At 38.3% G+C, this 23,143-nt stretch overlaps 1 protein-coding gene across 1 annotated transcript; it reads left to right on the plus strand.

The window, feature by feature from the left end:
* The first annotated feature begins 6,980 nt into the window (after positions 1-6,980).
* POMP (proteasome maturation protein) lies at positions 6,981-22,625 on the plus strand. The gene is made up of 6 exons (XM_032879974.1): positions 6,981-7,086; positions 9,618-9,715; positions 12,002-12,062; positions 14,878-14,979; positions 18,508-18,601; positions 22,455-22,625. The coding sequence occupies exons 1-6, from the start codon at positions 7,084-7,086 to the stop codon at positions 22,520-22,522; spliced, it is 426 nt and encodes a 141-aa protein (XP_032735865.1). The 5' UTR covers positions 6,981-7,083; the 3' UTR covers positions 22,523-22,625.
* Positions 22,626-23,143: the final 518 nt, after the last annotated feature.

Here is a 23,143-nt window from a genome sequence, read left to right on the forward strand (position 1 = left end):
CCTGGGCTAATTTCACCCAGTCTCAACCACCAGACCTTTGAAACATGCAGCCATTGTTCATTGAGTCTACGAATGTGGTAATGATGTGTTGAGAGAGAGCACAGAATCCTAACCACTAGACCACCAGGGAAGACCCACTTGGTAATGATGTATTGAATGGATTAGGGAACAGGTGAGCCAGGAGAGGCAGGCAGGCCAGCTGAAAAGCTATACAATGTTCCTAATGAAAGATGACAGCTACCAAAGGATACAATCAGCTCCAACAAAGATGGTGAATAGAGTTTACAAGTTTTACAAGTCTAACAAGGAGAGGCATATGTGAAACCAAGAAGGGCAACAATATGTTATAGATGCTGTGATAGGATTTCTGTACTATATATGCAATGGGGCACAAATCTTGTCTCCCTGGAAGGGGAAAAGCAGGACTGTAGAGGAAGCCAGGGAAGGCTTCAGTAGAGGAAGTGATGTCTGCCCCGAGACATTGCTACTAGAGCCTTCCAGGAAAAAGGGGAGGACAGGAGTAAAACTACAGAGAGGTGAAATTCACATTTTCAAAGAATTCCAAGGGATTTAATATGAGCACAGTAAAGGATTTAAGAATGAGATGAAGTTGGCAATCAGATCACAAAAGGCCTGCTTGCTATTCTAAAGACTCTGAAATTAACCCTGTAGGGTGGGCAACAAGAAGCTACTGAAGAGCTTTAAGTAATAGATTTGAATTTTAGGGGCCAAAACATCTTTGGTAGCACTATGGAAGATGGTTTGGAATAAGGCAGGGAGCTCTTCCTAATGACCCAGGCGTCAGGCAATTATTCTGTTAACTATGATACCCTATTTGTCAGGCAATTTCACTGAAGTATTTGAGAAGTAATACTTTTGTTTCTTGCTGATGTAAAAACACCTAACTAGAACAATAAACAAGCAGGTCGTCTTTTTTTCTTCTATACTGCGTAAACTTAGTTGTACATTCTAATTTAATAGATGGAGTGAGGCTGACTAGCCTTTGGCATCAATCCCTGATACTAAAATAGTGAGAAAACAACAAAACAGGAAACATAATATCTATCCATAAATCCAATTGTATGGTTAGGGTTACAGAGCACTTAAGAGTTATGATTTCCCCGGCAAAGTATCAAAAAAACATACCTTTGAAAATTATTCGGAACAGCCATTTGGCATCCTACCATGCTGACAGAATGAAAAATGTCAAGTAAATAGCCTACGTGTAATTCACCATTCTTGAATGAGTAAAGGAAGGATGTTTTCTAAGGCTGCAGAATGACATATTTCATTAAATAAAAACATGGTCATGAAAAAAGCCAAGAGAAAACTTCCCAACTCACTTAGAAAACAGAGTCAATCTATTTTTTTTTTCTTTTTAAGAAACAAATATATTCTGTCATATAAAAGGACATCTCCAAGCCACACCATTCCGAGTGGTTCTTTCTGCTCTGGATTTCATTCTTTTTGCCCTTTGGTGTTTTCTGATTTTCTACAATGAGCATGTATTGCTCCCATAAGGAAAAACAAACAAACAAACAAACAAACAAACAAAAAACCCTCAAATAGACCAACCATACAATCAGAATGACGCAGGCTCTTTCTTAGCTTTTAGATTCTAAATCAGCTTTCTGATTCTGAAAAAGATTAGTGTAAGCTGCTTTTGATGTAACCTCCTAGTATGCTTTGAACATAGGTAAACTTTCTCTCCTCCAGTTTTTAACTGTCTTCAAGGATCAAAATTTTGAATTTTCAAAAATACAAAAGCTTCCCCTCAATTATTCATGCCAGTGGAGAAGATTGACCCTATTATCCAAAAACAGCATCTGAATCGAAAATATCCAGTGTACATGTATATTATACTTGGCTCTATATGCAACTATATGATGTTTTTCACAGATCTGCCTTCTGAAGTAAATTTTTCTTTAGCTAGTATTAATGTGACTCTATGCTTCTACATGTGGGCTGCTGGTAAATGAAGGGTAATAGAAATGGGGCTCAAATTTAAATTTTGTTGCATATAATCTAAACTTGTATGCTCTACAGATGAATAAATAAAGACTCTTTATGATGAAAGTATAAACCACTTTTTCAAAAGCACAGACCTGAAATGGGGCTACAAAAGCAGGGAAAATGGAATGCTAACCTCTGCTTTGTCTGATGCAATGCAGATGTAAAATAGTAAAACAAAACACCTGGATTCAAAGTCTACTTTAGCACTTATTCTCAAAACCCAGCTTTTCATATTCAGAGGACACTCTTTTAAAAGCAACTCCATCTGAAATCATAGTCAGCAAGTATTTCAAGAGAAATATGAAACACTCATCTCTTAGGTTAAAGAAAAGGGTCTGTCAAATAAACTGGGTGTAAAGTATTTCTCCATCCCTTAACACTTATGAAGGGACTTGCAAAGACAGATGTGTAAATATGATTTATCTGAAATTAAGCACATTGAGCCTTCCCCAACACTGCAAGAATTTAGATCATTTAAAGAAGGGTTGGGTGTACTATTTATAATTTATATATTATTTTCTGGTCCTCTGAGACATAGTAACTTTCTTATTAGTTGAGATTTGTACCACCTCTTCACAAAAATTCCCTCCGCAACTTCATAGGGGAACATAGTATCTGAAACTTACACAGCCATACAATAGGTAACTTAGAGAATATATTTTACAAAGTTTTTACACTAATTAATTCTGCCTTCCATTTTCTAAAAAAAAAATGGAGCTCTCATCCTTTTATACCAAACTCTTGAGGGAAAACCATTGTCACCAACCCTTGTCGTCTGACCCTCTCCAAATCCCCCCATCCTGCTTTCAGAGCTCAAAAGAATCCATCTGGCTAAGAACTGTCAGAGACCAGGAAGAAAAAAGACCAAGCAGGACTGGCCAGAATTTGTAGCTGGGAAGGGGAGAGGAAGGCGGGGGACATCACACACACACATCTGTGGCTCCTACTGCTAGTGGATGTCAGAACTGTAGACTTTTTGGTAAGGTGCCAGTTTTTGTTGAGTCTAGCCCTGAGGGAAAGGGGATAATTGGAACCAGATAAGGATTTAGGGCCTTAGCTTATAGTGCTGAGCTTTAAGGTTGGGCTCCAGGCCCAGGAAGATGCTTCTGGAAAGTTCTTCAAATAAGTTTTCTTGGATCACCCATGTCTACCTCAACCTATTTCCCAACCATATGAGCCAGCCTAGTCTTGCCTATTAGCCACAACTATCCATTTATCTGCTCTTTCCCACATTTTTCATTCAATAAACATTTACTGGTTCTTTCTGTGTGCCAGATACAGATACAATAATATGTAAGGCATAGCCCCTGAGTGCAGAAGCTTGTTGAAAAGAAATAGATGTGGAAATAGATCAACACAACTAAGTGCTAAAGGTTATGGTAGTGTACGGGTCACATCAAGTGCATAAAGGAGAGGACCTTGACTTCTCTACTCCCTGTACTCCTCTGGTACCATTAAATGCTCATCCCTTCAACCTGCTACTCAGAAAGCCCACCACTAAGTCCCCTGAATCATTCAACTAGACTTCCCTAGTTTATTGCAACTAGATTTCCCAGTATTTTTTTAATTTGTCACAAGTTCTCTTTCCACATCTTAGCCCTAACTAAGAAAGCTAGGTTTCTCATAATCGATGCTACTTTCCTCAAAAGCCTGTCCAGTGGTGTCTACTCTTTCGCTCAAAGTAATACAAATCTTAAATTTCCCTAATTTACAGAGCAAGAAAAATGTCAACACAACTTCTTGCTCCCCACTTTACTGCTTGATCATTTATCACTCAACTACCTGTTCTTCGAAATGCATGCATTAGTGGGGTACCTAGGCGGCCCAATCAGTTAAGCATCTACCTTTGGCTCAGGTCATGATCTCAGGGTCCTGGAATCAGACCCCACACTGGGTTCCCTCTCCCTCATTCCCCTGCTCAGGCTCTCTCTCTCAATAAGTAAGTAAAATCTTTTAAAACAATGAAATGCATACATTTGCTTTACCCCACCCTTTCTTTACTTTTGAAGGGATGAAGACTCAACCAATGCCACGGGCATTTTTCAACTCAGCATGCGTTTACACCAGCCTGAGTTGTTGCCTGGCTGTCTTCATTCACCTGTTCTCACCCTGCATTCTAGATGGGTTTCTTCTGCTATGTTCAACAACATGCATTCAACAAATATTTTTGTCAGAAGAGCTTAAGAGTAAAGTCAAGGAAGACAACAAAAAGTAAGGTAAAATAGAGTACTTGTTGGGCTACAATGCACATGAGCTTGCTTCTTACGTAAAATGTGGATGATAGTAGTACCTACCTCACAGAGTAATTGAAGATTAAGTGAAATGAAGTATGTCAAGAACTAAGAATAGGGCTTGACATATAGCAGATGTTAACAATTACTAATAGTCTATTCTCCATAGAGCCTAAGCAAACATATTAAACCATTCTTATATCCAATCTAACTTAATTCTTTAAGCTAGCACACTCAACACTGACTTGTATTAGTTAATGCTGTAATAAACCTTTTTAGAAAGATATAAACATGGGTGTGTTTATATGGCTCAAAAGAAGGCAATTTTTCTCCTTGCTTTTCTACTGAAATTACCTTCACATCAGTCACTAAAGATCTATTTTCAAGACTTTATGAACTTTTTAAAGCTATTTTAAAACTACTTTCTAACCTCTCTTTTGAACTACTTTTCAACCTCTCAACACTCTCTTCCCCTTTGGATTCTTTGATGGCACTTTGATTTTCTTTCTACCTCTCTGACCTTCTCTTTTTTGTCTCCACAGCAGGATCTCCTTCCAATGGTTGCCTCATGAATTCTAGTATTTCTTAAGGTCCATCACTACTTTTCGCTGCTTCTCAAAGTCTCTGCAATGTGCTATGATACCTTTCTATCCTATCTCTTCTGTGGACTATTGCAATACTCTAAATGGTATCCTGGTTCCTAGTTTCTCCCAATTCCAGTATACTCTTCATGCTGCCATCAGAATTTTTTTTTTTAAAGATTTTATCCATTCATTTGACAGAGAGAGATCACAAGTAGGCAGAGAGGCAGGCAGAGAGAGAGAGAGAGGGAAGCAGGCTCCCCGCTGAGCAGAGAGCCCGATGTGGAACTCGATCCCAGGACCCTGAGATCATGACCTGAGCCGAAGGCAGCGGCCCAACCCACTAAGCCACCCAGGTGCCCCCAGAATTTTTTTTAATGTCAAATGTTTGTGAAAAGACCTCCATTACTGCCTATTTTCTCAAAAAAAAAAAAAAAAAGAAAGAAAAAGAAAGAAAGGGAAAAAGAGAGGAAGAAAAAGAAAAAAAGAAAAAGCCCCCAAACTTCAGCACACCATACAGGCCCTTTTACTCCCACCAATCCCCCCAATCTCATTTCATCTTGTTCCCCTACTCCCCCAGAACTCCAAACACATGGAAAACTTCATTGTCCATATTACAACATGCCATTAGGCAAATCTCTGCCTTTCCACATTTCCTCTTCCTCAAAAGTCTGTTTTCCCTGTTCCCAACCACTTCCTGATCCAACTCCCTTTCTCTATTAAGCATTTACCACATTAATTTACCATGTCTATTCCCTAAGGAAAATAAAAGCATCCCAAGTATAGGGAAATGGCTTTTTCTTCTCTTTAGCTCCAGAATCATAAGTTCAACAAAAATTTAATAACTCAATTGTGAAGAATCAACATTAAAGTGATTTCTTTTTAAGACCTGCAGTTTTAAAATTTCTCCTTAGGTGGAACTGAGTGTAAGAAATAAGATGCAAGTAAAACATTCAAACTCACATCTCAAGGTAGATATGGAGAGACAGAAGATAAGGACAACAGTGCAGAATATTTGAAATCTGGACTACCCTGGAACTTCAAGGTTGTAGGACCATGGTTGTAGATATACAGAACATATCTGACCTTAGCCTCCCTCCTTAGAAAACCTTCAATGGCTTCTTAAAGCCTCATCCTTAACTGGCGCAGAGGCCTCCATAATAAACTTGCCTCCATCTACTTACAGCCTCATCTCCCACTACTCTCTACCCTACTTTCTGAACTTCAGCGTTACATACCTCCTTCCCCACTTTTTTTTTTTCCTAAGCAAATGCCAGTGATGTTCTTTCATATATTCTCCTACCTCAAACGAATTCATTCTATCCTTTCACTATCAGCCCGAGGATTCCTTAAGTCACCTCCATTATACGGTGACAGAGTGTGAGTCCATTTTATCACATTATATTTGGAAGGCAACACAGTGTGATATTATGATAATGGATTATGGGTTCTTCAGTATATTTAACCTCTTTTGTCTTGCTTTCCTTGACCATAAAATTGAGACAACAGTGTACATACTTCATAAGATGATTGAAGGGATTAAAGGAGATAGTTCATGTAAAGCACTTAGAACTGTGTTGCTATAAAGAAAAGCCCAATATATGTCTGTAATTAATCAACCATACATCATTCGATGTCACCCTTCCTCCCCACCCCCAACAACTTCGCTGCTTCTCTAGCCCAGGAACCACATCAGCCAGATTCATTTCTGTATTATTGGCCTTGGGACAGGATTTTGAACATAGCAGGTCTTTGATATATGATCTGTAAAAATAAACTGGCAAAGCCTCGTGTTCTACGTTTGCCTTACTAGCTCAAAGACTGCAAATTACTCATCCCACCTATGCTTCGTTTACCCTCACGAAAAATGTAGTACCCACTTTAACGAGCTTGTGTATTAAATAAGGGGACGCATCTACCAAAGCACATTGCCCATCTTCAAATACTGTACCAACGGCAGATGTTTATTAATCAAGCGGAGGTCCTTGTCTTCCCTCCCCTCCCGCACGTCTCGTCCCGACCCCGCCTTCCTCCCAGCCCACACCCTTACTGAGCCCTTGGCCCCGGGTCGCTCGGGACTTCAAGCGTGGGAGCCAACGACCCGCGCTGCTCCCTCCAGGAGCCCCGCGCCCTCCTTCCTTCCTTGCCCGGACGGACGCACTTCCGGCGGATGGGGGGGGGGACCCCGGAAACGGAAGTGAGCGACGGGGCCGACTGACGGTAACGCGGCTGAGAGGCTGTTCACAGAGCAAGTGAAGATGGTGAGTGAGACCCTGGGCGACCTGAGTTCCTGGCGGGCTCGGGACCCTGGCCCGGGAGAAATGGGCCGCCTCCTCCTATCTCGTCCCGGGGTGGCGGCGGCGGCGGGAGGATGAGGCCGGCCTCGGGCGCCATGATCTGTCGAGTCACGGGGTTGGGGGTTTCGTGGCTGTCGTCCGGGCTGGGCTCCGGCACGGGTCCCGCGAGCAGCGCTTCGGCTTCATTTACTTCACTTGTTTCTCTCGATGTGCTCCCTCTCAACCCGGAGACCCCCCAGCACGCCCCGGCCCCCCTCCCCATAGTTGGCGCGGAGCTGGCAAGGACAAATCCGAAAGTGCAGCGTTGTTCTGTGGTGTGTGCTGCGGCGCCGCCGACTGACTACCCTTCCCATGAGGGGCAAACCTTGGGGACCCAAAGCCCTCGAATTCCTCACTCACCCCAGGCCGCGGAACTGCTTTGCTAACAAACCCAGCTATAAAGTCTCCTTTTTATCTTTCACCTTTACAGACCTTTTGGGGAACCTGTAGTATGCCAGAAGTTGGAGGGGGAAAAATCGAGACGTTTGTTACTCCCCGTTTGTCAGTATTGTTAGTGCATCCTCCCCACTCCCACCCACTTTCTAGCTTTCTGACTTTAAAATTGGGATGCTTGGGAAAGACTCCTGAAGGGCCGCGGCCTCTGACTCTGATACTGGGCCATCTAACTCTAGAAAATTTCTGTTGATAATATTGCTGATCATTGTGAAGAGGTCTTATAAACACTTTGAGGTCTAGTGGTACTTAACTTCTCATAGATTTGTTTTCCTCTGCTGCTTTAATAGAAACATCAGGTCCCAATCCTGATACTTTACAGAAGGAAATTGGGTGAAATCATGACAGTAAAGCCCAGAAATCTGAATTCTCCTTTTCTTTGTGTGTAGAAGAAACTTTTCTTCTCTTACTTTATAATAAAGCAGTCTGAGAGGAGGAGAATGTTTATGTGGGAAGGTACCAGGAGATACATTTGGAAAGCTCCAGTCATATAACTCTAGATGTGGAAAGAGTTCAGGCACCTGGAGGGATGAGTAAAAGGGGCCAGAGAGATTGTGTGCCTTGATCATAGTCACATAGTACGTTAGAGACAGTTGCATTAGGTTCAAGATTCTTTTCCTGATCAACCTTGACTTCTCTGTAGGGAGGCCTGTTTTGTAGGTTCCTGAGTTCCAGGCTAAGATTGTTGAACTTATTTTTCAAAGAAGACATTGGCAAATCAGTGAAAGGTTTTATAACAGCTTGGTGGTAGATATTGGACGTTTTAGGAAAACCTTGAGTTGCGGAAGTAGAAAATGGAAAAGTCTAGAGACAGCAAGACCCAGTCAAGTGCTGTTAAAGTTACCCAGGTGTGAGATCCTGAAGTAGAATGGTAGATTGAAGAAACTCTGAACAGGATAAAGTACCTGACAATATAAAATACACACAGATAAATTAAGAAATCAATTTAAAATGCTGGTTTCTCAGAGTAGTTTCTCCTAGAATAGTGTAAGAGGATACGAAGCTACCTGTCGCTGTTTTACATTTTTCTGCAGAATTACAGCAATATTGTACTTGAGCAACAAGTGATTAGAAGTCAGCTTTTGTGTTTTACCTGTTGTAATGTTTATTGCATTTATTTGCTTGTTTAATTTATCTTCATTAGACTAAACCCTGGAAGGTAGGTGTATATCTTCAGCATCTACCAGAGTACCTGCCACATAGTAGATGTTTAATAAATATTTGGTGATCAAATTTTTATGGTATAGATGTGTAGGGTGATAATAAACCAATACCAGATATATTGGGAGTCTTTGTTCTTGTTTGGTTTTGTTTATAATGTACTGATTAGATTGATTTTTCATAGGGAGTACCCTGTTCTAAAGACCAAATACTTTCTGAATGTCTCTCTTTTTTTCCCTTGGCTTCTGTGACCACCTTCTTCTAGCTAGCCTGTTCTTAATCCCACTCTCTTGTTCTTCATTAAGGAATTGTATTCTGTCCTTGACTATTCTCATTCTGTGCTAGTCATTCCAACCTAAGCAAGGGATCTTTCCAATGAGAGTAAATCTGATCCTGTCATAACCCTCAGAGGCTCTCTATCAATTTCAGAATAAAACCTGAATTTCTTTGCATGTTTAAGCCTTTTTGTTTTTTTCATTTTGCCAGCTTTGGTTTACTTGATATGTAGTTAGCTGGTCATGTTAAACTGCTTATAGCTTGTTTATTTATATTTTTGTACCTTTACCCATGTTCTTTTTTCCTGGAATGCCTTTCAGTATGACAGTATTCAGAGATCAATCAGGAATCCTTCCTACCCCCAAATTTGATATTATTTAATGTACCATGTATAATCATTCTACCATAATGTAAAGGCTCATCATAATTGTCTAGACTGTGGGCCCTTTGAGGGCAGAGACTTTATTTTTTTTGTCTAGTGCTTATACAGTGTTTTTTATGTAGATGTTCAGTGTGAGTTTTAAAACATTTTTTGTATTTAATAGTGTTTTTATTATGTGTTGTAGAATGCCAGAGGACTTGGATCTCAGTTAAAGGACAGTATTCCGGTTACTGAACTTTCAGCAAGTGGACCTTTTGAAAGTCATGATCTTCTTCGAAAAGGGTATATGGGGGAATTGTGACCTTGACTTTGTTACAATAAAATGTTTCTGTGAATTCTTTTTCACAGTATTCTTTAACTATTTTGATAGACCATAAATATATATTTAATTTAGGACATAGCAAATAGTATACCTTAGACTTAGGGAGGGTGGGAGTGGATGTTTTTTGTAATAGAGGAAGTCTTAACAGTAGTAGGATTGGATAGGGCATCCTTCAAGGAGCTGTTACCCAGTGGCATGACTTGGTAAGGTTCTTCTTTTTGCTACTGCTAACTTGGAGAGCCGTTTGTGTCCTTATTAACTACTGGAGTAATTCTCTGGGAGAAACTAGAGCACAGCAATTAAGAGCCTACTCAGGAGTAGGATGCCTGGGTTTTGATTCTGGCTCTGCTCTTTACTAGATGTGTGACTTCAGGCAGGTAACTTAATTGCTCTATGTCTTAATATCTATATCTGTAAAATAGGGCCGTTAATAGTATAAATTTCATTTTGAGAAATAAAAGAGTTAATACATGAAAAATATTTAGAACAGTACCTGACATTAGTTAGCCCTCAGTAAGTGTTAGTTGCTGTTACTTTACTTTTCTAGCTTCAGCACACAGTTGTACCCCTTCCTTTGATTTCCTCCATGTTTCTATATGTTTAGGTCTCAATTTCTGGTACTTATTGACAGGCTGATTTTCTACTCAATCATATAAGGGTAGTGCCTACCCCTGTAAACATCTGTTTTGAATTTTTGAATTTTATCTGTAACTTTAAGGTATTTTGGTCTTACTATAATAAAATGTCATTCTAACGGTGGTGTCTGGGGACAGACCTAATGCTTCATTATTGTCTTTCCATTTTCTAGTGAAAGATGCAGTTTATAGTCCTTGGAATTGGAGATATAATTTGATTTATGGTATGGTATAATCAAATTCATAAAACTAGTCAGTAACCAGGTTCTGATGATTTCTTATATATTTATTTTATTCCACCTAAAATGCTCCTTTTTCTTCCTGGTTAGACTTTAAGATTGCTGTGAACACAGCCATTTTCAAATTCTGCTTCTAGGATAATGTTCTGTACAAAGACAATATGCAATGAATGATTGTTGCAGGTTCTTTTCAGCTCTCAAATCCCATTTTGGCAATAAGCATAGTCCTCTTTATGTATCTAGAGTGTTAAAGACCAGTCCTGGTTCTAATAATGTATGACCTTATATATTAGTATAACATACTATTCAGCATGTATTTATTAAAAATATATTAAATATTGAATATCCATAGACCTGAACAGAAGAGGTATAGTTGTTTTTAAGATTCATTTATTTATTCGAGGGTGGGGCATGTGAGTGTGGGGAGGGACAGAGGATGGGAGCAAATCTTCAAGTAGACTCCTCACTGAGTGTGGAGCCTGATGCGGGGCACAATTCCACGACCCTGAGATCATGACCTGCGCTAAAACCAAGAGTTGGACACTCAACTGACTGAGCCATCCAGGTGCCCCTGGATTTTTTTTATATAATATAGGAAGCATGTCATCAAATAATAGTAATTTTAAACATACTTTGTTAAATTTCTTCCAGACGTAGGGCATCATTTAACACTGTTTTTCGAAGGGTTCACCCTACTGAATTGACCACTAGTATCTATAATTGCTGCTTTTTAAAAAGATTTTATTTATTTGTCAGAGAGAGAGCACAAGCAGAGGGAGATGCAGGCTCCCTGCTGAGCAAAGATCCCATTTCTGGACTTGATCCCAGTACTCTGGGATCCTGACCTAAGCTGAAGGCAGACACTTAATCAACTGAGCCACTCACGTGTCCCTAATTGATATGTTTTAAAACATTTATCATATATAGTAAATTTGACCTTTTTAAAAGTGTTATATAACTCATTATGTTATAATTCACAGTAATATGAATTTTAATAAATATATCAATCCCTGCAACCATTGCCATAATCAAGATACAGAAGTGTCATTGTTCCTAAAAACTCCCTTGTGCCATTCCTTTATACATATTGATATACCAGTTATACCTGTTAATAGATGCAATTGAGTGATTTATAATCTTTTTTTTTTTTTAAAGATTTTATTTATTCATTTGACAGAGAGAGAGAGATCACAAGCAGGCAGGGAGGCAGGCAGAGAGAGAGGAGGAAGCAGGCCCTCCGCGGAGCAGAGAGCCCGATGCGGGGCTCGATCCCAGGACCCTGGGATCATGACCTGAGCCGAAGGCAGAGGCTTTAACCCACTGAGCCACCCAGGCGCCCCCTATAATCTCATTTTTAAATATTTTTTTTCAGCCTACCTTGTGTGAAAAATGAACTTTTGCCCAGTCATCCTCTTGAATTATCAGAAAAAAATGTAAGTATGTTATCCATGTTTCTATTTTTATCCTCTAGTAGAAGAATATACTTTTAGTAATACATAGTTTCATTTATTAAAATAATTTTAATGTTGAGCATTTGACCATGAAGAATATGAGGACTTACTTTCAATATCCTTGTAGAGCAGGCTTTGAATTATCATTAAACTGCTTCACTAAAGCTTCTTTTCTACACATTCTTTTTTTGGTCTTTTTTTATGGACTATTTTAACTAGGCTCTACTCCCAACATGGGGATTAAACTCAAGACCTTGAGATTGAGAGTCCCATGCTCTACCAACTGAGCCAGTCAGTATGCCCCTGTATGGACATTTCTAAAGACCAATCCCCCTTTCCATTCCTCTCATAATATTTCCTCATTTGATGACCCTGTTTTCCTTTATAATTTTCCTCTGCCATTTTTGCTATTGACAGAGTCCAATCTCTAGCCTTGACCTCTTTCTCCAAGTTACTGAGGGTCGTATTCTCTTGCTAGGCACAGTAGGTACACAGATGAGTGTGACATAATCCCCGTCCTTGAGGGGCTGAAAATTTAATGGGAGGACAAGCAGTGGATAGGGGCTTCATAAAATGGTATAGAGGACCAAGATGGAGCAGCCATCTGTGCAGAGGGCTGCTGGGAGGGTTTGTAGAGGAGTAGACATTTGAATAGCTGTGGACCAGTATTAACCAGGTTAATAGATAGGGAAGGGTCACCCCCGAAGAGGGTATATCCTGTATACATGTTCTAAAAACAAAGACTTTCTAAATATACGTTCAGAGCAGGAAGAAAGAGGTATCTTACTACTTCAGGAAGATGGTGCAGTGTTGTTACTAATAATATGGGGCTCAAATCAAGGGAGATTACATTCTTACTTTCTCAAGTATTAGCCTGGCCATTAGTTTTGGAATATTGATTCAGTTCTGAGCAATACACGTTAAGAGAGACATTGACAAATCAGAGTGACACTGGCCCAAATGGTGATGAAGAGTTTAAAAATTGCATAGATCATTTGAGACTCAGTTTACATCAGCTGCTTCTGTGTAGTCTCCTTAATCACTTAACCAGCTAATGGCAGCCTCTTGAAATTCTGTGCCATTTATTAACTATTATAAGCCCTTTGGCATGGGTTGTGTAATTGAACTATGTAAGTTTAGATTCTTGACACCATACTTAGCAGCTGAGTGAACTTGGGCAAATTCCTTAATCTCTGTTTAAGTCTTAGTTTCCTCATCTGTAAAATGGAGTTAATGATAGCCCATGCCTTGGCATATTCTGGCTTACAGTAGCTCTCCATGATCGGGAGCTATAGTAGTGATGGTGATGGAAGATGACCATCCTTATTTATACCAGTGGTTCTCAGCTAGGGATGATTTTACCTCCTCCAGGGAACATTTGGAATGTCTGACTGTCACAAGTAGTATTGGGAGAGAAGGGTCTTTGGTCCTGGCATCAATCGGATGGAGGCCAGGGACACTGCTAAACATCCTGCAATGTAAAGGACAGTCCCCATCCACACAACAAATAATCGTGTAGCCCACCATGTCAGTAGTGCCAAGGGTTGAGAAGCCCTGATCTATATGTAATGTTTTCCCAGTTCGATTATATAACCTCCTCCATGGCAGACTGTTTTGTGGTTTGTTGCCACCAAGCTAAATCCTCATTTTGCCTGTGGTTGCTAATAATTAAATACATGTTGATTGATAATTATAGTTTGATATCATATTAAAAGATGGACATATTCATCAAAGATTATAAAATTGAATTTTTTACATAAAAGTGTATTTACTTATGAGGATAGCTCAGTATTTAACAGAAATCCTTCAGTGAGAACTTCAGATTATATACCCATAATAAGAGTTAAAATTTTATACTCTAGCTAAAGTAATTAAAAACCATGTCACTGGTACCTTATCTTAGACTTAATGTATATGGCCTCTGGTCATGTCTTAAGTGGGCACTAATCTCAGTAGGTTTTTGATCAAAATTATTCCCCATGCCCATGACCTAAAATCTTATCAAGAGAATGTAGTATAATAAAAATTGATCACAGAGGTCACTTTATCTTACTGTAAGTACTTTAACTTGGACAGACCTTTGTAGTAGTCTGCAAATCATATCCACTACCCATTTTGGGAAACTAGATTAGGATTCATGGGTCAAGTTGATTCATTTTGCCTAAAGTACATTAGATTACAGTCAGTTTTTTAGAAGTAATATTAGTGTTTAGTAGAAGTATGATTCTAGAAAAAAAATTGCTTATTACCCAATATAAACTGGACAAACTTTAGAGCTTTGGGTCTCCCTGCCACCTGGGAATCTATTACCCCAACAAGTGGAGTTTAAACATTGTACTTAATTAACAGGGTGGTATCATGGGTTAGACTATTTCCTTTATGAAATCTTTTGAATTACATACTTGCATACTTAGAAATTCACTGTTTTTGTCACTTGTATGTAACAGTTTCTCATTTATACCTTTCCTTTGTTTTACAGTTTTGTGGTAATTCTAATAAAAAACACTGAAATATTTTGTAAATACGTTTTTTCAATGTGAAAAACATTCCTTAATTTATCAGTTCTGTAAATCCAAATTTTAGGTGATAATTTAACATTGGTGAAGTACACGTGCACGCTGGATAAAACAGACTTTTATGTTCTAAAATTTATTGACAAAATTAATAAAAGTACTTTGTTTTAATTTCAGTTACGGATATTAAAATTCTTTAAGTGATGTGCTACATACGTATTTGTGCTGTTTTGAAAGCAGAATGTTGCATGTAACATTTGAAATTACATTGTTTGCCTTCGTAGTTTCAGCTCAACCAAGATAAAATGAATTTTTCTACACTAAGAAACATCCAGGGTCTGTTTGCTCCACTAAAATTGCAAATGGAATTCAAGGCAGTGCAGCAGGTGAGGTTATGGATGTCAGTTATGACATGTGTGTGTTGCTGTGGATTGGAAGGATTCTTCTCTAGGACTAGCCCCATAACCCTTACCTTCTCTGCAGTCCATTCTACTTTGCCCCTTTCCAGGATATGACCTCGATTTCTACTTTATAGAGAAAGAAGAAGACATTACGTGGAAAACTTCTGATTATGAGCTCCGTGCCAAAACTTCTCTGCATCTACTTTCATGGTTTTCTCTTTGGGAGGGCTACATTGAATTTGAAATACCTCTAGGAATATGCATGTGGTTGTATGTTTATATGTAGGCAGTTTGTATGTAGCCGAGTGCACCTGTTGCTCAGGAATAAGATCTTCAAAAATGTCCTTCCAAGTGTGTAAGACCTGCCTTGACCTGTGCTCTGGATTCTGTCATCTCACACTATGTCAGGGAACTCCCTTTTCATGGATTCTTCCTATAGCTGATAGCTTCATCCTCTTTCTCTACTTGCGCAGACTCAGCAGTGTTTACATTCATTCTAACCTTTTTTGTCTCTTAAAACAAAACTTCTGTCAGTCCCTTTATAGCACCTTCTCTCTCACTAAGTGTGCTTTTGCAGGTTGAGCGCCTTAAAGTTGCCTCCATTTGTATACTCCTTTACCTACTATTTCACTCAACCGACTGGTTTCTGGCTCCCATCACACCAGTGAAGCCGCTCCTAAATAATGTGGATATCTGTGTGCCCTCCTTTTGTTTGATCTCCCTGTGGTATGTTACACCAGTGACTCCTTCCCTTGGTTTTTAGGACACCACACTTTGCTGATATCCCCTTCATCTCAAACCTTGTTGTCTGGTGTTGCCACATAGATTCCTTTTGCTTTTTTCTGCACCCTGAAATTCTGTTTTTTTAGTTCCCATCTCCAGTCCTATTTTTATCCTGTTATTTCCTGTCTATTCCTATAACTTCAAGTATCACTTATATGTCGATGACCCCCAAGTTTTAATTCTCACGAGCTACAAACATGTCTAAGTACAGAACAACTCATTATTTCTCACATACTCACATGTGTCACGTATGAATAGGTCGCTTCCTAAGTTAGAGATTGGAGCATGAGCTGTGGTTATCTCACCCTGCACCACATCCCTACCCTCCACCCGTACTTCCCACCATCTAGTCAATTACATATTCTCACCACTGCTACTACATTGGTTTTGATTGCGTACTGTGTTTCGTCTGGATCACTGCTGTCCTCCCACCATTGTACATGCTCTAGCCACAGTAATCTTTATAAAACACAGATTTGACCATGTCACTCCCCTCACTTTGCCCTTAAATTAAAATTCAGCTCCTTAACATGGCTTTGTCCATGAACTGGCCTCTCCTTGTTCTCCACCATACTTCATAGCCTCCTAAAACTACTTGCATGTCCTGGTTCAGTTTTTCTCTCACCTTTTGGCTTTTATATGTGTTCTTCCTACTACTGTGTCTTTTTCAGTAAATTCTACTAATGCCATCAACTATGTTGGCTAAGTCATTGTGGAAGCTATTTCAAGACTTTTTTCCAACGATCAAGTTCTAAAAGAGCATGTCTAGCTCTAAGTCAGAATAATCTAGATGTGAATCTTGGCTCCACCATCTACTAGTCTTAAGAACTTAAATAAGTTAGAGACCTTTCTGAGCCTCAGATCATTTGTTTGTTTGTTTTTAAGATTTTATTTATTTGGCAGAGATCACAAGTAGGCAGAGAGACAGGCAGAGAGAGAAGAGGAAGCAGGTTCCCTGCTGAGCAGAGAGCCCGATTTGGGGCTCGATTCCAGGACCCTGAGATCATGACCTGAGCCGAAGGCAGAGGCTTAAACCCACTGAGCCACCCAGGTGCCCCCATTTGTTTGTTTTTAATGTGAGATGGAGTTAACCATAACAACAGTGTGTGGTTATTAGGGTTCTTCTGAAGACTGAAATAACACAAAGTGACACAGAATTGCTAGCTTCACTTTGATTTTCCTGCTGCTCACATTCCAGCTACATATGGCTCATATATCAGCCCTAAAATTTTAGTCCCATTTAATTCAGAAATCTTTGCCCAAAATTCTGCTCCCTCCCTTTTTCCCCTTATCCCTGTACTGCTGCAGTTCTTGCTTATGGGGATGTATAACAGCTGTCTGCTCATCCCTGCTTTTGGTCCTTTCTCAGGGCTATATCTGATCAAACTGTACCTGCCAGGCCCTTACTCTCTGGTTTAACTTAAAAGGTCAATTTTTGTTTCTTCCTCTGTCATCCCTACTTTCCTTTGAAAGAAAGAATATATATATATATATATATATATATATATATATATATATATTTATTTATTTATATATTTGTATATTTATATTTATATTATAAGTAAATATAAATAAAATATATATATATATTTTAAATAATAGATACATTTTTCTAATTTTGACAACCTAGAGAATTTTTTTCATCCCAAACACTATAGGCCATTAGTAATTAAAAATATTTTTAGTCTGGATATATTTTCTTGGGGGAAATTATCTTAACAGCACCCTTAGATTTCAGAGTTATGATTATTTTAAAATACTAGTATCCTGTAGTATGGACCACCTGTTACTCTTGGCATTCTTTTGTCAATATCCAAAGTAATCTGCATTGTTTCTGATTATGACTGTTAGACAACTAACAACACAATAACTGAAAATTTGGTTTGGCTATATAAAAGTTTATTGAATACCAAGTATATGCCAGTGACTATACTATAAACATCTTTTACACCATATCATCTGGCATGTTTGAGAGGAAGGTGGTATTACCCTGTTTCACAGGTGAGGAAGCTGACGGTGAGACAAATCAGGTAACTAGTATTTTAAGTAGTAGAACAGTTTGATTCCAGGTCTCTGACTACACAGCCCATGCTTGTTCCACTGTGTACTTATATTTCAGTCTGCACTGTATATATTTAACACTTGAGAAAGGTAGATAACGCTAGTTCAGAATGGTATTGTGTTTTTTAAAGGCCGCACAAGTGACTTTGGTCTTCCTTTCCGGTTAGCTGAACTGTTTTAAGGATCATAACTTACATTTTTTATAATGAGCAATACAAAACAACATACAAAGTGAAGTGATCAGTTTACTAAGTAGAATAATGCTCTTATCAAGTTGGAATTTCTTCAGGAGTTTGATTATCCCACTTTTATTGGGAAATAGATATGACGTTAGATCTGGGGTTTTGCATTTCATCACGTGTATACTGTGGTTTTCTTGAGACAGAAGCCAAGCCTCAAGATATATGCAAAGTTGATGGGATTATTAAGTGTTAATAAACTAATTTTCAGTGTCTTTATATATTTCGAATAAAGTTTTAAGGAATTTTAAAAAATTGATTTGGGTCTAAAATATGAATTGGTGTTTTTCCCACTGGTTATATTGGTGTTTTATTTGTAGCTTTGTGAATTTTACACGTAAAGAACGAGGAGCATGAAATTAGATTATATATTGTTTTCTTTTCTTCCCTTGGTTTTCTCTTATTTTGCCCTTTCATATTTTTCGTGAAGGTTCAGCGTCTTCCATTTCTTCCAAGCTCAAACCTTTCGCTGGATATTTTGAGGGGTAATGATGAGACTATTGGATTTGAAGATATTCTTAATGGTAAGTGTCATTCAGCACCTTTTATGGAGCCCAAATAACATACAAGGCAATGGAAGCAAACAAAACCTATAGCATCCTCATCCTTATGGAGCTTATAGCTCATTGGATTGATTCGCTTATGTTTATTCATTGCTGTAAGACAATATTCAGTGGTAATAACTGTTCTTTAACTGGTTTTAAAGGTGAAATTTATGGAGTTTCGAGGTTGTAGTCATTATCAGTCAGTTGATGATAGTCTTTCATTTCATGTCCTACAATTATAGTCTGATGTGTGAATCTAATTTAGTATTACAAGGGTAGCTTAACAATGATTTTTGTTTCAGTGTTCAAAATATTTATGGGATATGACGAGTTTTTAAAATGACTAGGAAAAGTCAGAAACGTTTTCTTTAAAAAATAGCTCCCACCCTCAGAGAGTTTTTGTGCTTCTGTAGTTGGTGAACAGTAAAGAAGAATCTGTCATTTTTTTTTTTAATTTTTAAAAAAAATATTTATTTGACAGAGAGAGAGAGATCACAAGTAGGCAGAGAGGCAGGTAGAGAGAGGGGGAAGCAGGCTCCCCGCAGAGCAGAGAGCCCGATGCGGGGCTCAATCCCAGGACCCTGAGACCATGACCTGAGCCGAAGGCAGAGGCTTAACCCACTGAGCCACCCAGGCTCCCAGAATCTGTCATTTTTATCAAAATTCCTTGAATAATTTTATTATATATGAGATAAATAATTTTTAAGTATGAACAATCCAAACAGCATTCTCTGTTTTTTTTCTGGTTCTGGGGAAGATAAACAAATACAACTCTGTTAAGTATTGCATCTGTTCATTATGCCCCACCAGTTCAGGAGAAACAGAAAAACCCAGCATGATTAAATTATAGTAGCTTTGCTTGGCTGCTGGTGTCCGGTAAGGAAATGCTTGGACACGGCAGAAGTCTGGTGAGCCTCCCCTTTGAAAATCGTTCCTGAGGGAGCTTTTTGAATGCAGGGAAATCTGGAATTCCTAAACTTTTTACATTGAACTTACACTTCATTTTAAATTAGCAAGGTGATAGTTCTTGTCACTATATTTTTGTCTTTAAATTAGTTATAAAAATACATTCATTTAAAAATCAACTTTGTGTAATTTTGTATAAAGAAAGCGAGAGGTGCTTGTTAAGTATTTACTCAGTCAAGCATTTATTATGTGTCAGGCACTGGACTAAGCTCTAAATATACAATCGTGACAAGACAAACTGTGCTTTCTACGTGGGGAGGTAAACACTAAACAGATAAATGCAAACATAAAATTATGAATTTTGATAAATTCTAGGAATAAAAAGGGATAGTGGTATAGTTTGTTGTTGGATGGGAGAGACAGGCACTTCTGCGAATATGACAGATAACTTGATTTCCTAAAACGTGTGAATTAGTTAATCAGAAAGTAAAGGGAAGACTATTTTAGGCAGAAGAAGCAATCAATATGTTAAAGGTCTGTAACCTGAGAGAACAGCTGAAGAACTCTGAAGGGTTTTAAGATGTTTTCTAATCTATAAGCTAACTGGTTAGCTTGCCTTGGTTTCATAGATCCTGGCAGAAGACAAGACTCCTAGAGTCAAAGGATAGTTTATTACTCACAGCAGCAGCAGTAGCTGGGGTATCAGCTTTCCTGTTGCTTCCCTGAGCTCCAGCTCCCAAAGAGTAGCAAGAAGAGGGTCAGGTGATACCACATAATACAGTGCATTTTATTACAGGTAGAGGAACCCCCAGATCAGGACATCTGAATCTTTTATAATAGGCATTAAGTGTTTCTGTTCTGTGCTCTAGAAGAGTCATGATCTTTGTCTTCTTAGGGTGTTCACTTTAGAAGCAACTTTGGAGAGAGAGTCTAGAACAAAGGCAGGCAGTGTATCTAAGACAGAATTTTGAGAGACCCATAGAGAATTGTCTCCCAACACACATAAGAGTGTGTTAAGAAGGCCCATATGGCTGAAGGGTTTTGAGGTAAGTGTTGGAAGTGATAGGGTTTTGCTCACTCATCAGGAAAGTGCTTGACCAAGAAAAATCTGCACATTTTATAAGGAGGAGAAGGGACAATAGTAAAGTCAAAACTAGACGTTTAATGCTGAAAGGGGTCTTCTGTTTACTTGAGTTCCCTCACTTTAAGGTGGTTAAACAGACTGATGGAGAGGCTCAGTCCTCCCTCTTGGTCTCTCACAGCAAGGTAGCAGCAGAGCAGGTGCTGGAACCACAGGCCGTTACCTTGCTGATGTGCTATGTTGCTTTCAGGTGTAAGTGATTTATTTAATCGTGCACTTCATTAAAGTCAGAGCTTAAGGTAGAGTTTAAGAGAAAGTTGTCGTAAAAATTAATGTATTCTTTGTTTAACACTTTAAAACATTACATCTAAAACTAGGGTCTTCCGTGATTCCTCCCACACCCATTTCTCTTCCCTATTCTTCAGTTACTTGCTGTTTTCATTTAGTATATTTCCTTCCAGACTTTTTTCTGTGTGTTTTCATACTAATATATATAGTCAGAAATATTTGGCATTGCTTAGTGGTTGTTTTTTTTTGTTTGTTTTTTTTTTTTTTAACACGACTGGCATACTGTGTGTATCTTAAAGTATGTATGATACATCAGTGCATTTATTGCTGGACGCTTTTTTCACTTATTTATTTATTTTTTTAATTTAATTTTTGAAAGAGGTGTGTGTGAGTGGGGTTGGGGGAGGGAGAGGGAGAGAAAGAATCTTAAGCAGGCTCTGTGCGGAGACTGACTCGGGGCTCAGTCTCATGACCCTGAGATCATGACCTGAACTGGATCAAGAATTGGACGCTCAACCAACTGAGCCACTCAGGTGCCCATCTTTTTTCACTTAACACAAAACAGTGCTATAAGCATACATCTTTGCCTATTCTTTGTAAAATAGGTAGAGACATTTTTTTTTAAATAAGTTTTAGATTTTGAATGCCTTTTATATAGCAGTTACTCTGCTATTAATGAGGATAGCAGCAGTAGTTGTTGCTAAGGCTACTTTGTTGTGTGATGAGTGTAGAGAGTGAGTGTATAGATTGCTGAACTGATGTGACACAAGAATCTCTAGTTTCTGAGGAGATCAGTGAGGAATCATCCAGACCTGTAATTTTTCATATGGATGGTTATTTATTTTTACAAACTAATTTTACAGTTCATTGGGTTTTTATCCGAATAGGGGGCAGAAACAGGAAAAGGCTTTATTTGTTTTTTGGAAGCCTACTGTTGCCATTAATTTTAAAAGCTCCCTTATGTGTACTGTTCAGTTAGAATAAGACTTTGTCTGATTGCTCTCTAAAAACAAGATAGTGAAGATTTTAAAGATTTTCTTGAATTCTGATTTATGTTTGTGTATGTGTATATAATATGTAACAGAGCACAAAACAATAGAAATAAAATGTTTTTGCAAACTAGATTAAGAGACTTGCTCAATCTTTTAATTAGAGATTGTTTCCTAGAGTCATCTGGGAAGCCACTGGAAGGCTTGAATTTTGAAAAAGGAGAATTTTTTCAATTTGTTGGCTTTTTTTTTTTTTAACAACTGTATTGAGATATAATTGACATATAAGAGAATGTACTCATTTTAAGTGTACGGTTCTGTGAATATTAGCAAATGTGTACTGCTGTGTAAGTGTCCCCCCAGTAAAGATATAAAATGCTTATCACCCCAGAAAGTTTCCTTGGTCCCTTTGCAGTCACTTCCTTACCTTTGGCCCCACTAGGCAGCCACTAGTCTCTTTTCTGTCAGTTTTGCCTATTTTAGATTTTCATGTGGGTAATATCATTGAATTTATCTTTTTTTTTTTTTTTTGAGAATCTTTAACATGTTTGTTTTTGTTTGTTTTCAGACCCGTCACAAAGTGAACTAATGGGAGAACCACACTTGATGGTGGAATATAAACTCGGTTTATTGTAATCTGTTGTGCTGTTCATGAAAATAGAGGGGCTGCATGTTGTTTATAGTCATCTTTTTACTATAACTTGATGTACACAACATTAAAAATACTGACACATGAGAATTTTTGCCTAAATATTATCTGTGATCATTTGAAATTATTTGGGTCTTTGGTTTATGGCCATGGGACAATGGAAAGCACTAAAGGGAGATGATTTTAAAACTCCCAGTTATAGAAAACAACAGCCTTCTGTGTCTTTAAAAAAAATTGTTGGTAAAGAGTATTTTAAAACTGTCTACAGGTTTCAATGCAGCCTGTTTTCTGGGTGTTCCATAAATTTAATTTTGAATAACCATTATCAGCATTTGAGTCTGCAACCTTCATAGTAGCATCTTTCAGAATAAACATCTGTAATTGATTTCAGTGGCAACACTTCAAATTAAGTACGAAGTAAGATATTTATATTTCACCTTGTTTCAGTATAGCCTATTGATACTCACAAGAATAATATTGGATTTATTGTTGCTCTTTTAGAATTGTAGCTATTCTTTGGTTCTTTCAGGTTGAAAAGTATAATAAGTTCAAAGGTTTTGATTTAGGTCTTTAAAGTGAAAAATTAAAGCAACCAGTGATTAAGCTGT

Source organism: Lontra canadensis, unplaced genomic scaffold (genome assembly GCF_010015895.1).
Source record: "Lontra canadensis isolate GAN:19392208 unplaced genomic scaffold, GSC_riverotter_1.0 scaffold67, whole genome shotgun sequence".
Classification (NCBI taxonomy): domain Eukaryota; kingdom Metazoa; phylum Chordata; class Mammalia; order Carnivora; family Mustelidae; genus Lontra; species Lontra canadensis.